Source organism: Quercus robur, chromosome 7, assembly GCF_932294415.1.
Source record: "Quercus robur chromosome 7, dhQueRobu3.1, whole genome shotgun sequence".
Classification (NCBI taxonomy): Eukaryota; Viridiplantae; Streptophyta; class Magnoliopsida; order Fagales; family Fagaceae; genus Quercus; species Quercus robur.
Window position 1 is genome coordinate 11,471,015 of NC_065540.1, and position 14,111 is coordinate 11,485,125.

Genomic DNA, 14,111 nt, shown 5'->3' on the forward strand with positions numbered 1-14,111 from the left:
ATAAAAATTTTCCTTCAATCTATAGGTTGATTTGTTAATGATTTTAGGAAAAATATATATGGGTGAAGGGGTTAAATTGTTAAGACATATAAAGTCTACACTTTAAAATGGCAAAAAATTTGGGTTTGATTTTAGGGATGACAAAAACTTTACTTACCATGATTCACCTTGTCTTGTTCTGTTTTTTTCATCTCGAAAAGGTGATGAGGTAGGATAGGTTTTGCTCGCCTTATCCTGACTTAACCTACCTTGCCCCGCCCCAAATGGATAATACATATTTTATCTAACATATACTTTACTTATTTATTCATATAATATTGTAATTTTTGATTATATATATTTCATAGTTATAATATATATTTTATTACTATTTATTTATTTTTGATTCCTAGGTTGCAAGAGACCAAATTTTATTACTATCTTTAATTGTTTATACTTATTTCTTTTATATATATATATTTTCTGTTTACATTTCATTTTTATCTCATTAATATTAATCCAACTCGTCTCGAATTCAATGCACCAAGCTACCTACACTGTCATTTTTTTTTTGGGGTTAAAGTCTAGACTCCAAACACATATGAAGTCAAACTCTTCACTATTTTTTACTTTTCAATTTTCAACTCGTACTGACTCTTTTCCTTCAGTTGCTTCTCTATCAATTGTTTCTCACCAAAAAAGAAAAGAAGAGAAAAAACTTCTCTATCAACCGCCTAAAAACTAAAATATTAAAAAAAGAAAAAGAAAACCCCAAAACGTTGAAAGTTGGTTGCCAGATTTCAATTCAACAAAGCAAAACCACCACCACCAACAAACGGCCAAACCAAACGTGTACAAACCAAAACCCCCCAGTCCCACACACACGCACACTCCTTTTCCCCCAAATTCTCACTTCTCCAACATTTCTTCTTCTGCGTTTTAGTGCTTATCCCACAGCCAGATCTGCCATCGAGATACCTCACCATGTGGCGCTCTCTCTGGCGATCCATCGATCGCTTTTCGCTCCAACACTTCAAGTAAGTTCCTAATAGTTTTCAAATTTTCGTTTCGTGCTATGAATTTTAATCTCCTAGAAATTCCATTCACATCACATGCAATAGATTTACGATTTAACTAATTGATTCCGAAACTCATTAGGTTTTATTAGAAAATTTAAGCTTTAGAACCATGATCAGCTTAATTATCAATGTACTTAATAGTATTTTCTGTGTTAATAAGCAAATTAGCATTAGATTTCTAACTTATGACTTCTGCACCTGACTGATAAGAGCTTTTTATCATTAAACCAATATACCAATTAGATTTTGGTATAGGCGATGATTGAAACTCAGATCTCTTATTTGATGATAAGAGACTTTACCAATTGAACTAATTGGAATCCACTCTAAGTTGATATCAAGGAAGAAATAGAATGGTTAACTATTTAGGCAAAAATGCAAAATCCACCGGCTATGATTCACCAAAATTCATTTCAGTTCTCTATTTTCAAGTTTATTCAATTAAGGTTTTTACATCAACTTTTGTTATATGTTATGGTTAATTTTCCAAATTTCTAAATTAAAAAAAATTCAATTAATGATTGAAAAATATTTTTCCATTTTTTTTTTCAAAAAATTGTAACAAATGTTGCAGAAAGGCTTTAATTGAATAAATTTGAAACTTAGAAAACTGAAATGGACGAAAGCGAAGTTAGAGAATTGAAATGAATTTTGAAGAAACTTAGAGGGTGAGTTTTGTATTGTAGCCAATTATTTATGTTCGGGCGTCGTGTATGATTCATTTAAGTGGTTTAGTTTAGGGCTTTTAAAAGCTTCAAGAAAAGGTCTATGATATATTGATATCACTTTAGGTTAGTTTGCATTTTTTAAGAAAGAAATTTCACTTGGTAAAGAAGTTTCTTTTCAATGTTATTATTTTTTTAATGATTGTCGTTGTTGTTGTTGTTGTTGTTGTTTTCGGGTACTATTACTAAGAGCTTTTTTGATCTTGTTGTGGATATAGATATGTAATCAATGAACTGCGAGGGATCAAAGTTGTACATAAGCATAACAGGGTAATTCAGTTGAATTTATAATTTCATTTGATAATATGATATAACATGCGAAAATTCTTTTTTTGTATTAACTTGTCTTCACTCGATCTGTTCAATCCAGGAATTGGTAATAGATTTACTGCAGTCTATAGTTGAGATAGTCACGTATGGCGATAGACAAGATCCGATGATATTCGAGTATGAATTAATAATGATTCAGCTTTCTCTACGAGGTTATGGTTCTGAGTATCTCAACAATGTTGTAATAGCTACTTTTAAAATATTGCAGATGTTTCATGGAATACCAAGTTTTAGCCGAATTTGTTCGTGTGCTAAAAATTGGCAAAAATGCAAGGATCGAGGCACCATTACTACAGTACCTAAGCATAATGATTCAAAATATGGATAGTGAGCATGCAATATGTAAGACCTTAGGTTCTATCCTTATCTCTCCTTTTTTTTCCTGTCCATAATCATGGATTTGGGCTTTTGAGAGGAGGATTATCAAAGCTATGATCAGGCTGAAAGGCTTTTTTTTTTCCTTCGTAAACAATGAGCCTGAAGCTTTTATTCCCCTTTTCTTCTCTTATCAAATGTTTATGTTGGCTTGTCCTGTGACTACTGCTAATACAAATTTGTGATGCATTTTGTGGTTGCATGATGCAGATTACTGTTTAAGCAATGATTACATTAATAGCATCATAGAACATCAGTACGAATTTGATGGGGGAGATCTAGCTCCATATTATGTATCATTTTTAAGGTTTTAATCCTCTCTCTCTCTCTCGTTCTAACTGAATTTTGGTAAAATACTCGAGCTGCTTTACATTTAATCCCTTTTCTTGCTGTGGTAATTTGTTTCAAATTGTTGAACAAGGAATGTTAACTTTTCTTCACTACTTTCCTGACCTTGTTGGTTCTTTCTTGAATCAGGGCAGTGAGCAGCAAAATAAACAGAGACACACTTTGCCTTCTTGTGAAGGTTCATGGGGTATGTTAAAGCTCATGCTTTGTTAGATATACTGTAATTACGGTTATGTATCATTTGCCTACTAAGGCCATGGCATATGCATTTTGGCATGAAAGGTTGTATGTTAAATCTTATCCTAAATATGGTTTTGTGATGGATGAGAAAATGCAATTATAGGGATTAAGGCATTTGATTATTATAATTTCAAGTCTAGAAAAAAAAAAGGACTTTGGTTTGAGGCCATGTTGGGTAAAGTTTGTTAGGCTAGAACATGAACTTAGTGGTGTGCCATGTGTTCCCCATTTCTATTTCTTGCGCAGACATTCATTACCTTTTTTCTTTAGAGGCACATGATGCCATTCATAGGTTAAAGGCACATTATGCTTAATTATTATCTTTTAGGCCAGGCTAAATTTTTTTCCCCTAATTTATGGGAGGATGAAAATCACCACATTCAATCACCACATTCAATAATAAATTGGCATGTTCTACCTCCACATGTTTGCGGTTTCTCTGTTGAATTAACTCAAAGAAGAAGTACAGGTTTTGACACGAGAACTGAATTATACAGTATCACAATTATTTGATCAGGAGTCTGAATTATATTTGTTATGTGTCTGTCACTGTTCTTGCATGCATGCCTCAAATGCCATTGCTCTCTTTATATGTATTTGGTTTGGTTTTTCTTTTCTTTTCTTTTCTTTTTCCCTTCATTTATTTTGGAATCATGTCTCTCCAATTGCAGGATGCTGTAGTCTCATTTCCCCTGTATAATGAAGCTCTTAAGTTTGCTCGGCATGGGGAAAAGATGATTCAGACAGCTGTACGTGCATTAACTCTCAACATATACAATGGTATTGTGTCATTATCTTTTTCCATCTTCTCCAAGTAGAAGATATACGCCAAATATTGGATATAAGATACATTTGTGATATCTTGCAACAGTATCATTTTGATTATGCAGTGAGCGATGATATGGTCTATCAATTTATAACAACTCCTCCAGTCTCCAATTACTTCTCAGACTTGGTTTGTAGATTGAAGGAGCAATGCGTTCATCTAGACACCCTTCTACATTCTAAAGAGTATGTTTCTCAAATTTTAAGATAAATCTAGTCATTTGGTAAATTATAGTTTGGCATGTTTAAGTATCTATTTAAGGAAAAAAAATTGCTTGTCATTTATGCAGGGAAACATCCACTCGTGAGAGGAGAAATGAACTAGTTCTAGAAACTGATAAAATTGTAGATGATATTTACTACTTGAAAGACATACTAAGTGTCGGCGAGTATCGTTTGAATAGATTAATCTCACAAAATCTTTTCAGCTTGCTTGTTTTTCCTACATTGCTTCCATTACTGCAGTTAAGGCAGAATGATGTGAGATATCTTCCCCTTAACTCTTTCTCTCCGTATGATTTTTATGTATGATGTGTTCATTCAACACTATTTTTTGTATTTTCTCTAGGGTTCAAATATATCATCAGTCACTTCTCTGTACATAGTTTCTCGTCTTCTTCAAGTTGTCGATGGAAAAAGCATGGTAAATGCTGTGGCTGGTGTTATTCTATATCCTTATATGACCTTAAGTGTGGGAGATGCTATGAAAGGGGACACAGTTGATGGCGTTTGTAATGCTAGTTCATTTCTAGACCATTTGAATGATATGGAAAAGAGGGTATGCTCTGGTCCCGAGTCTGAAGGAGCAGAAAACATCAAAAGAAACAATTTGTTTGGGCATTTGGCAGAGTACTTATCATCTAATTCTCAATTGATAAGTGGCCTTCAGAATGATGACTGTGTAGAAAGGTGGGTCCGTGATGAAAACTGATCTTTTACATTCAAGTAATCAAGCTCATATTCTTTGGAACTTTTAAAAGAGAACACCCTTATTTCACTGTTTCATTTTTTCCCCTGTTCTTTCCTTATTTTATTCCTGTGATACTCTTGGATTAATAATATTTAACTAATATTGTAGGAAATAAAAATCGATGAAATTAATTGATTATTTCTCAAAATAGGATGAATGTCTCTGACATATAGGTTATGGTTGCTGTTCAAAATTTGAATCTTAGCATGATTCCATCATTAGTTACTTTGGAAGATAATTCATTGCAAGTGCTAAACTTTTTTCCACCCAAAAGGTAGAATAATAGTTTTGTCATGGAGGTTTGCTGATTTTATTTGTATGCTGATTTCCTTTCCAAAATATTTAACTAAAGGATGATGGTAAAGTTCATCTAGTGAGCAATGCAGTGATATCAAGGTCATACTTATCTCTGATTGCAAAGCTCTTGAGAGCAATGCAATGTTAAGTGTTGAGCATAGCAAGTTAGTTGCTGTATGACCACTTTTTTTGTGTGTGAATAGTTCCTCCCACTTCTGTGGCCCATATCTTCCATTGTATTATTTTGGTGTTAGTTTAGGGAGACTTTTAAGCTACTCAGGTAATTGAGTTTGACATCTGTGGCAAATAGCATCATGGGCTATGTTTGACATCTGGATGAAGAGCCTTTCATGCTAAGTTTGTTTTCCTTATTGTAGGAATGGTGAGAACTACCATGTATATTTATATTATTTATGAAAGTTTTAACTGTTGCAGGGGTGGGGTACTTGCACATATTTTTGCCGACAATAATCACAGTCTGCTGCTAGCATCTCTATTTTTATTGCTCATTTTAGCAGAAAGTAAAGGTATCCATTTATTACTTTGGAATGTGTAGTGTATTTGGCTTTCTCTCTTTTACTTTTTCATCTTTGTGCTGTTCATTTGTTTGTTTGTTTGTTTCATATGTGTGTTCCGTGTATGTGCAGATCTTGATTATTTGCTAGCTTCAATGATTGGGTTAAGCAGAATTCAGGATATAGTGGTAAGTATCAATACTGTATTACTGGGTGGATCAATTTTATTTTAATCTAAACATGTACCTGAATCAAGGTTTCTTTATCATCAATAATGATGGGATTTACTACCACTTTTCTCATTGTCCGCTACACTGGTCTTGTTGTCCCCCTCTTGTTAGCCATGAGGAAATACTTCCAGTTATAGGAAATATATAATATATTTCTTAACTAACCATTCTCTGTTCTATATGTGCTTACCTGAAAAAGTTGTAGAATTAGCCTCCATTTTTAACAATTCTATGTGCTTTTGAGATGATTTAGACCCAGAATCCTTTGATATTTTTCTTTAACAGTATTGGCATATTCATCTACAGAATCATGACTTGTCAGCTTCACAAGTAGTGGATGGAAGTCTTTTTGTGAAATTTATGCCCCAGGTATATGTTTGATTTAATAATTGTTGTGTTATTGTTTTAATTTTATATTAGGAATGCATTTCATTTTATTACTTTTTGGGGGTTTCAACTAGCTGATGTTGATTAAACTCTTAATGGTAACCTGGAATGTCCTGGTTCAGTATGGCTTTCAATTTCATTATGAATTTACATTTTCTTTTATTTTACAGATTTTAAATGCATTGTTGAAGATTTTAGCAAGCCAACCACCGTTGTCTGTACTGATACAATGGCATACAGGGTGGTTCTTGCGGAAGCTACTGATTTCTCAGATTTCTCAAGGGAAGACGGTGAATGATCTTAACTTTCACCTATTCAATGTAAGAATTTATCTGATCTGGTATACATTATGTTAATAAAAATTTATTTTTAATTGACTGCAACTTGTAAGTTTCTTTGTTTTTCCTGGTTGTGATATTTGAAGTACTTTTTCTTTTGAAACTTTGATAGAGTGATGGGTTTTCTGAAACTCACCCTGTCTTCATGATTTGCTTAGTTTCTACTCGTATGATTTTCATATTCCTTTAACTCAAGACACTTAAAAAATGTAATTCATATTTACATAATAATTTTATAAGATTGCTATATGCTCAACTATGCTTTAGGTGATTAAAAAGCAACATATTTATAAAATGAGTGTAGCTGAAATGAGAATGTTAAGATGGATAAGTGGAAATATAGGGAAAGATAGGGTTTGAAATGAGAAAATTCGCTTAAAGATAGGGATAGCCCCCTATATAGATGAAAAGATGAGGGAGAGTTACTTAAGATGGTTTGGTCATGTTCAGAAGAGATTGACTAATTCACCAGTAAGAAAGAGCGAGTTGATCCAAGTTGAGGGAACCAAAAAAGGTAGAGGAAGACCAAAATTAGTAGAAGTAATAAAAAAGGACATGGCAATTAAGGGAGTAACAAAGAGTATGACTATAAATAGAGTAGAATGGAGGAAAACAATATATATGGCCAACCCTAACTAACCTGTTGAGGATCCATAGTTGTTTTTTCCAAAATTTTGGGACTAAGGCTTTGTTTGTTGTTATTGTATAATCTTCAGATTTAGGACTCAGTACTCTAGGACTCAGAACTCATCTTGCATTTGGTTATCAATCATGGGAGTTTGTCACATGCTGAAATAAATAGAGAACATTGCCACATTCTTTTGCATTGATATTTTTCATGCAAATCACATGATTTTAATGTCTCAAACTATCTAAAGTTCTATATTTTTTAGTTTTCATTGACAGACTTCATATGAGCAGTCTCGTGAACGCCTTCGTAAAGAACTTGATGGATGCTGGTTTGATTATATCCCGGATACTCTCAGAAATGAATGGCTAAGCTGTAAAACAGGTATTTATGATTTTATTTCCTTCATTTAGGAGCTGAATCTTTCCTTAGGAGGCAGTAGGGCATCAACTCTTAAGCGTTTGAGCAAATTTTGCCCCTTCAGGAGATTGTTGTAGTTAGCCCTGCTGCTTGGTGTCACCAAAGTTAGACTATAGTAAAAAAGAAGGGGAATATTTTTTAAAATATATGTGATTGATTTCTTTAAAAAAAAAAAAGTTTGTGATTGATTTTATATATATTAATGTTGGATACAGCTCTTGAGGAATCATCCCAATTTAAAGATCCCTTTTTTGCGTTAGAGATTGCTGTCTGCCAACAAGATACTGATGGTATTGTACCTTTTATATTAATTGAAATTAATTGTTGTAATTATTTGAGTTTCTTCCTCTTATAAGACGTTCTTTTTTGGAGTAAACAAATATTATTTACGTATTGCAGGTGATGCCACTACTGTTTCTGCTTGGCAAAGGATGGTAGAAGCTGTGAAGGTCTTTAAAATTAAATCTTATTAAAAATTTATTTTGTTGAACACATTTTATTATATTTTTTTGAATTCAATATGCTAGAGGTGAATGACTCTGATTAGCCTGTTATAATGGGATTTGAGCTCATTTTGTCTTTTAATAACCCTGTTAGTTTAGCATATAGGTGTATTGAGAGAGAGAGAGAGAGAGAGAGAGAGAGAGAGAGATACAACCTTTTTCATCATCAAAAAAGAGAGTAGACACTACCTTTTGGTTTCTATTGGCTGAAATCTAATGATTGAACTTTTTTTGCCTTGTTCACTATAGATGTTAGCTTGAGGCTCAACCACCTATATTATTGGGTGTGTTGTATTGTATTGATGTTTGTCATTTAAGCAATTTATACATTGGGCAATCAATGAAATCTAGGTTTTATTTTTTTCTGCAACATTTAGTTTTGTTTAAAGGATGCCTTCTCAGTATAATTAGGGTTCTAAGCTATTTAATGTGGATGCCAATATGTCAGTTTTCAGTATGGCTACAAATTGTCTAACTCAACTTGGAGCAGAATGAATGCTATGTGGGTGGGTTTGGTGTGCAGATGGTGTCCAACCTGGCAGAAATGTTGAAATTGTAGTGTTCTTAGTGTATAGATTATATTGACATGTTCTGTAGACGAAGAGAGTTTAGAAATGTCAATTAAATATTATTGATGTACTTTGACTGAATACTTGCCTAAGCACATTGTGTGTTGTCTTTTTCTATTCATGTTGTCTATAGCTTTATCTCTACAGCTAACATATTCCTTGTTAGAGATTGTCTTAGGTCGTATCAATTTAGGTTATAATTTTTGAACCTAAAAATTATTTTCTTGTACATAAATTCATGCTGATATGTTTGTCTGATTTCATTTGAATAATCTTTCTCTGTTACAAACATCTGCTTCTGTCTTTGTGATTGCATATCTAGTTTGCCGGTTGAACCCAAGCTCATACTTTTGAAGAACCTGTTTTCTGTTGTAAAGTTGTAATATGTTATATGTTATATACCACTGTGCACTGTTCATTCGTTATTTAAGTTTTCTGGGCTATTGTATATCTTATAATAATTTTGTGTTATAGGTTTTCATTCTCCATCTTCAGCTTAAGGCTGTTATTTTCAAAGGAAGCTTGCTTGAAAAACCTGTGCTGAACATGCCGAATGGTCCAACTGCTGATTCTGGAAGAGGTCATGCTTCGGATACCCCATCTGCAAGCTTTGGATCGGATGTTTCTTTAGGTGGGGCATCATTCCAGAAAAAATTCAGTTAGCTGTCTAACTATTCTCTAACTCCATACAACTTTTTCAGGCTCTGGAATCCCTTGCAGAATAGCATTTTCCAATGCAGGAATCAGGGATATCTACCTGATTCCAGTGGCAAGGGAAACAACTGGAAAATTGCTTCTCACAGAGAAACATCCCTTCCGCAGTCAACGAGGAGTTGTTATTGCTATTGCTCCATTGGCTGGCTTGAGTGTAAGTCTCAATACTGATAGACTTTGGTCAACATTCAGAGTGTTGTTGATGGTCTGACCACATGATTAAATTGATTTAACTAAAGATGTTTACAATTATCAACTTTGGCCTTTCTTGGGCCGCATTTGGAGATGCTTGTTTTTTTTCTTCTTCTTTAAATTCTAAATTATATCAAGTAGGTTTACAGCTGGAGTGCTTGATTCTCTTGTGCTTTGCAATGCCAGCATTCAATTTTTACACATTGACTTTTGCCCGAAAAAATAAAATATAGATGGTTTACAGCAGAATTTTGCAATTACCTTATGTATCCGCTGTTCAATGAACTATGAAGGGTTAGATTGAAAAGGAGGGGGAGGAGGGAGGCAAAAAGAAAAACCATGTATTGTACTTAACAGGTGTCAATAAATCTGAGAGTCAAGAAATTTTGCGGTGTTAGTTATCACACATTTGCATGTTTATTTTATCATGACAATATCAATTGAAAAGGAATGGGAATGATTAGGTTAGGGCAATGCATTGTGGTTGTGCTCACTTCTGAAGATAATAATGCAGGACTAATGAGATGTGACTGTAGGTATGACAGATTTAAACAGTTCATGCAGTTGTTTATATGATGGATTGATCCAGAAGATACCTGCCAATAATGAGAGAAAGTTGGAGTGGTATCGGTGGGGCATTGGCCCGCTGATGCATAAGTTAGAAAATATGATCAAGGAAGGAAACTATTCACTGATTGTCTCATTCCTGTATTTGATTGGAGTCCTTTATATACAGCTGTTGTTATATTGCTATGGGAAGCTTCTTTGTTTTTAGACATCCTCCATCGTGATAGTAATGGTTCTTAAGTAACGGGCATAACCGCTCTCATTATATCCATGATCTTCGTGGTGTGATCACTGATTTTAATGGGGTTTGACCATCTTTCCTGGATTTGGTGCTCGGGTGCTCACATGGGTTGACAGTCTTGGTTGGCAGGGATATCCTGGTTGTATAATTTGTATTCCCATTATTGGTTTGAGCTATGAAGTGGCATCAATGGTCTTTCTGTAATTATAGTGTGTTCACTTTTCCCTTTATCATAAACAATTTGCAATTTTTTTGCTGCATGTTTTCTTTCAATTTTATCTCTTATTGAGGAAAAGGCTTAGTGAGGAGTTTAGCCAAAGATGTAAGGGGGTTCTACAAACTCATGATTCTCTTTTATATATGTGTGTGTGTGTGAGTGTGCGCGCACGCGTGCGTGTCTGCGCTAGATCCCTATGTTTGATAATACATTCTGATGTAACATTTTTGTCACTTAATACAGCCGAAGATAGACAACGACCATCCTTCATGGTTGCATCTCCGAATCAGAGAGTTTGACCCAAAATTCAATACAAGTAAAGCTAGAAGCAACCACTTGAAGATGTCCAATCATGTTGCAGATGGGAAATGGACACTAGGTTTTCCCACTGCAAAAGCTTGTGAGGCAGCTCGGTTGTTGATACTCGAGGAAACTAGTAAACAAAGATCCTTTGTGGAAAGCATACTTGCTCCACTACTTCAGGATGATTATCTTGGAAATTTATCAGATGTTGAAGATGAGTGAAACTCACATACGAGGTGTTGTAGCTTAGCTTACAGTTTTGTTATTTTGTTTTTGTGACATAGATAGGACGGCTCTGCACAGTAGTGGTTTCTGTCATCAAATGCATTAGTAGCTCCATAAAGACACTGTCCATTATTTTGTGTTATATTTTTAAGCATGTAGTAGTCGATTTCAATGTAAGATACAGAGATAATAGAAATATGTCCAAGTAACTTTCTAGCAGAAGGGAAACCAAAAAGGTGTCTTGTACTTATTTTGTGTGCTTTATAAAGTATTGAGACCTGAAACGAGTAAACATGCTAGTAAATCTACCTTGTGAATTGCTCGGTGAAGGTATGTTTTGAGTCCCAATTTACGTTGCTCGGTGAAGGTATGTTTTGAGTCCCAATTTACCTTATTTGCAGCTGTGATTTGTGAAGGATTGTCGAAACAAGAAATACGGTTTTGTTTGAAAAGGAGTGTGGACCCTTTGACCTGACCCTTGAAAACACACGAGGAAGAGGTGAGAGCGGATGTGGGGCGCAAGGATTTTTAGGAGCCTCCTCCCTCAGATTGGGTTGAGGTTAATGTTGATATGGATTGGGTCTCAGGAAATTTCAGGCCTAGTTGCAGACTTGTTTACAAGGGAAATTATTAGATACTTTGTAATTAGTAGGATTCACCATAAATGTGAGAGGGAAGTATGATGTTATTTTATTCTGAAAGTACCTAATAAATAATTACTCTTTCACGCTACTCCCCTTCAATTTGGTTCCTAGAGTCAAAAACAGATTTGCTTATACCCTGGCTAAATGGGGTTTCTGTAATAAAGTAAATGGTTCTATCCTACCTTGGGCCCTGCCTGCTTTTATTTGTGCATTTGTGAAGCTGTTGCGTTGGATGGGTCCAAGTCTGAAATTTTTGTTCTCTCTCTCTCTCTCTCTCCCCCCCCTCCCCCCCCCCCCCCCCCCCTTTTTTCCCCTATCAAAAACTTCTCTCTTTGTTATTCCTTTGAATATTTGGCTACTGTTGTTGAAACTTTTTCATTGATTAGTGATTACATACTCTCCATCCTTACAGATCGCTTTTATTGTTTGGTTGTTTGCCAGTATTACAGTGGATAGGAAATGAAATGCTTGGCAACCGAAAGTAACTAAAATCTGTAATCTCCCATGGCAAGCGCGGTTTCTTTGTAAAATAGGGGGCCAAACTGGTTCATCTTCCAGCCAGAGAGCCCTTGATGGAAAGTAACACATCATTATCAAAGTTCCATTTATCCTGAGGCACTGAAAGGGCATTTTCTCAAGCACTAACAGTGAAGACAAAGAAATTAAAATACAGAAAAGGGAAAAGACCTATTGGATGTCAAGTCCTGTGTGCTTTTTTTGATGAAAGAAAGAAAACCATGTACTTCCTTTTTTTTTTTTTTTTTGATGAACATGTACTTCCTTATTTTGGATGAATGAGAATAAATCATATCATCTCCGTACAGTACTCCACTCTTAACAAAATGGCCTAGCTACGACATGCGTGATGACTGCCTATAACGAGTTAAAACATGTGACAATGCTTTTCTTTTGGGTATAGAATAAAATACGTAACGTTCAAATTCTATAAGGTGGAAATTTATGCATTCAAGTCATTGATCACATAAGAGGAAGGAATATACATTCAAATATTCTTTGTATGGTGGAAAATGGAAATTTATACGGACTGGAGCGTTGGAGAATTGTTGATATAATGTTAGGGTTGCTGACAGAGGCGCTGTGTATGCACACTCCATCACATGGTTCTGCCCTTTATACCTATTGACATCTAATCATCTATAGTAAAATGCTTTTGCATTCATGGTATAGAAGATGCCACTCTATCTGGTCCTTCTCAACTGGGTTTTACATACACCTAGTTGCAACGTTAAGGCACTATCCTAATTGACCAGCAGAGAGCATATACATGGAATATTTTCTAAGTAAAATTCTTTAGAAAAGTAAAGCAGCCTAGGCAAAGTAAATTGGTCAAGATGAACCATGTTAGGGATACAATAGATTTTCTTAACATGTTAAGGTATGTTTGTCACTATACTTATTAGATTGAACCATGTTCGGGATACAACCAAAAAAAAAAAAAAAAAAAAAAACTTCATAGATTGTTAAGATAGCAAGTTGTGTGATTGATGTAACGTTACTTTCATATGAGCTCACCACTAACAATTGTAAAAAGAGATGAAATTTTTTGAGTTACTAAGTTTATTGGATTAAGATGGGTAGAGTTCAAAATTTAAATTGAATCCCTTTTAACAAATTTAGATGCACTAAACCGTGCTAATTGATTAGAAACACAGCAGTACAAGCAGTGTTGGAGAAGCTCCTGCTTTGTAGGTTGAGTTAGATAGAATTATCCTTTTATTCATTCGAGTGCAAGACTGAGCCACCCCTGAGGGTACAACCATGTAAAGCACGGAGTCCATCAATTCACTGCAGAGAATATTATGAGCTAAGAAATAAGAATAACCATTATAGTCTCATGATGCCGGCCTTTCAGTTTAAAAAATCAAACTTAAGTTTGTTTAGTGGATTTAGATACTAAGCATAAAATAATGAAAACTTTTAGGAAAAGGAGTGTGGTACTGGTACGTAATTCCATCACCTTTTACATTAACAAGGCTGTCATGTCAAAATTAGAGCTACTTTTCCTCCGTTGTTACCTTTAAAGTATAAAGTCTGGCCGGCCAGCATAATACTATTAACTATACTCTCTCTCTCTCTCTCTCTCTCTCTCTCTCTCTCTCTCTCTGTGTGCGAGTTTTGTTCCCTCTCTTGAATATTGCTTTCACCCACATGGCCACGTATAGGCCCAAAGATGCTTATTTGAAGCTTAAAAGCACAAAATGAGCGTCCCTTTTGAGTAGATAATGCCAT

The 14,111-nt window shown here is 34.7% G+C and overlaps 1 protein-coding gene across 3 annotated transcripts; it reads left to right on the forward strand.

Moving 5' to 3' along the window:
* The first annotated feature begins 764 nt into the window (after positions 1 to 764).
* On the forward strand, positions 765 to 11,509 carry LOC126692243 (protein TRANSPARENT TESTA 9-like). Of its 3 annotated transcripts, none has more exons than XM_050387771.1 (20): positions 765 to 1,016; positions 2,002 to 2,053; positions 2,154 to 2,230; positions 2,322 to 2,455; positions 2,699 to 2,795; positions 2,966 to 3,023; positions 3,748 to 3,825; positions 3,948 to 4,087; positions 4,192 to 4,381; positions 4,470 to 4,810; positions 5,604 to 5,695; positions 5,816 to 5,871; positions 6,220 to 6,282; positions 6,471 to 6,620; positions 7,545 to 7,650; positions 7,902 to 7,976; positions 8,086 to 8,135; positions 9,233 to 9,389; positions 9,460 to 9,626; positions 10,933 to 11,509. In XM_050387771.1, the coding sequence occupies exons 1-20, from the start codon at positions 964 to 966 to the stop codon at positions 11,212 to 11,214; spliced, it is 2,418 nt and encodes an 805-aa protein (XP_050243728.1). In that variant the 5' UTR covers positions 765 to 963; the 3' UTR covers positions 11,215 to 11,509. The 3 variants fall into 3 exon arrangements, with proteins under 3 accessions (XP_050243728.1, XP_050243727.1, XP_050243729.1); XM_050387770.1 differs by having other exon boundaries at positions 766 to 1,016; positions 3,748 to 3,856; positions 3,967 to 4,087; XM_050387772.1 differs by having other exon boundaries at positions 766 to 1,016; positions 3,748 to 3,856; positions 3,967 to 4,087; positions 7,560 to 7,650.
* Positions 11,510 to 14,111: the final 2,602 nt, after the last annotated feature.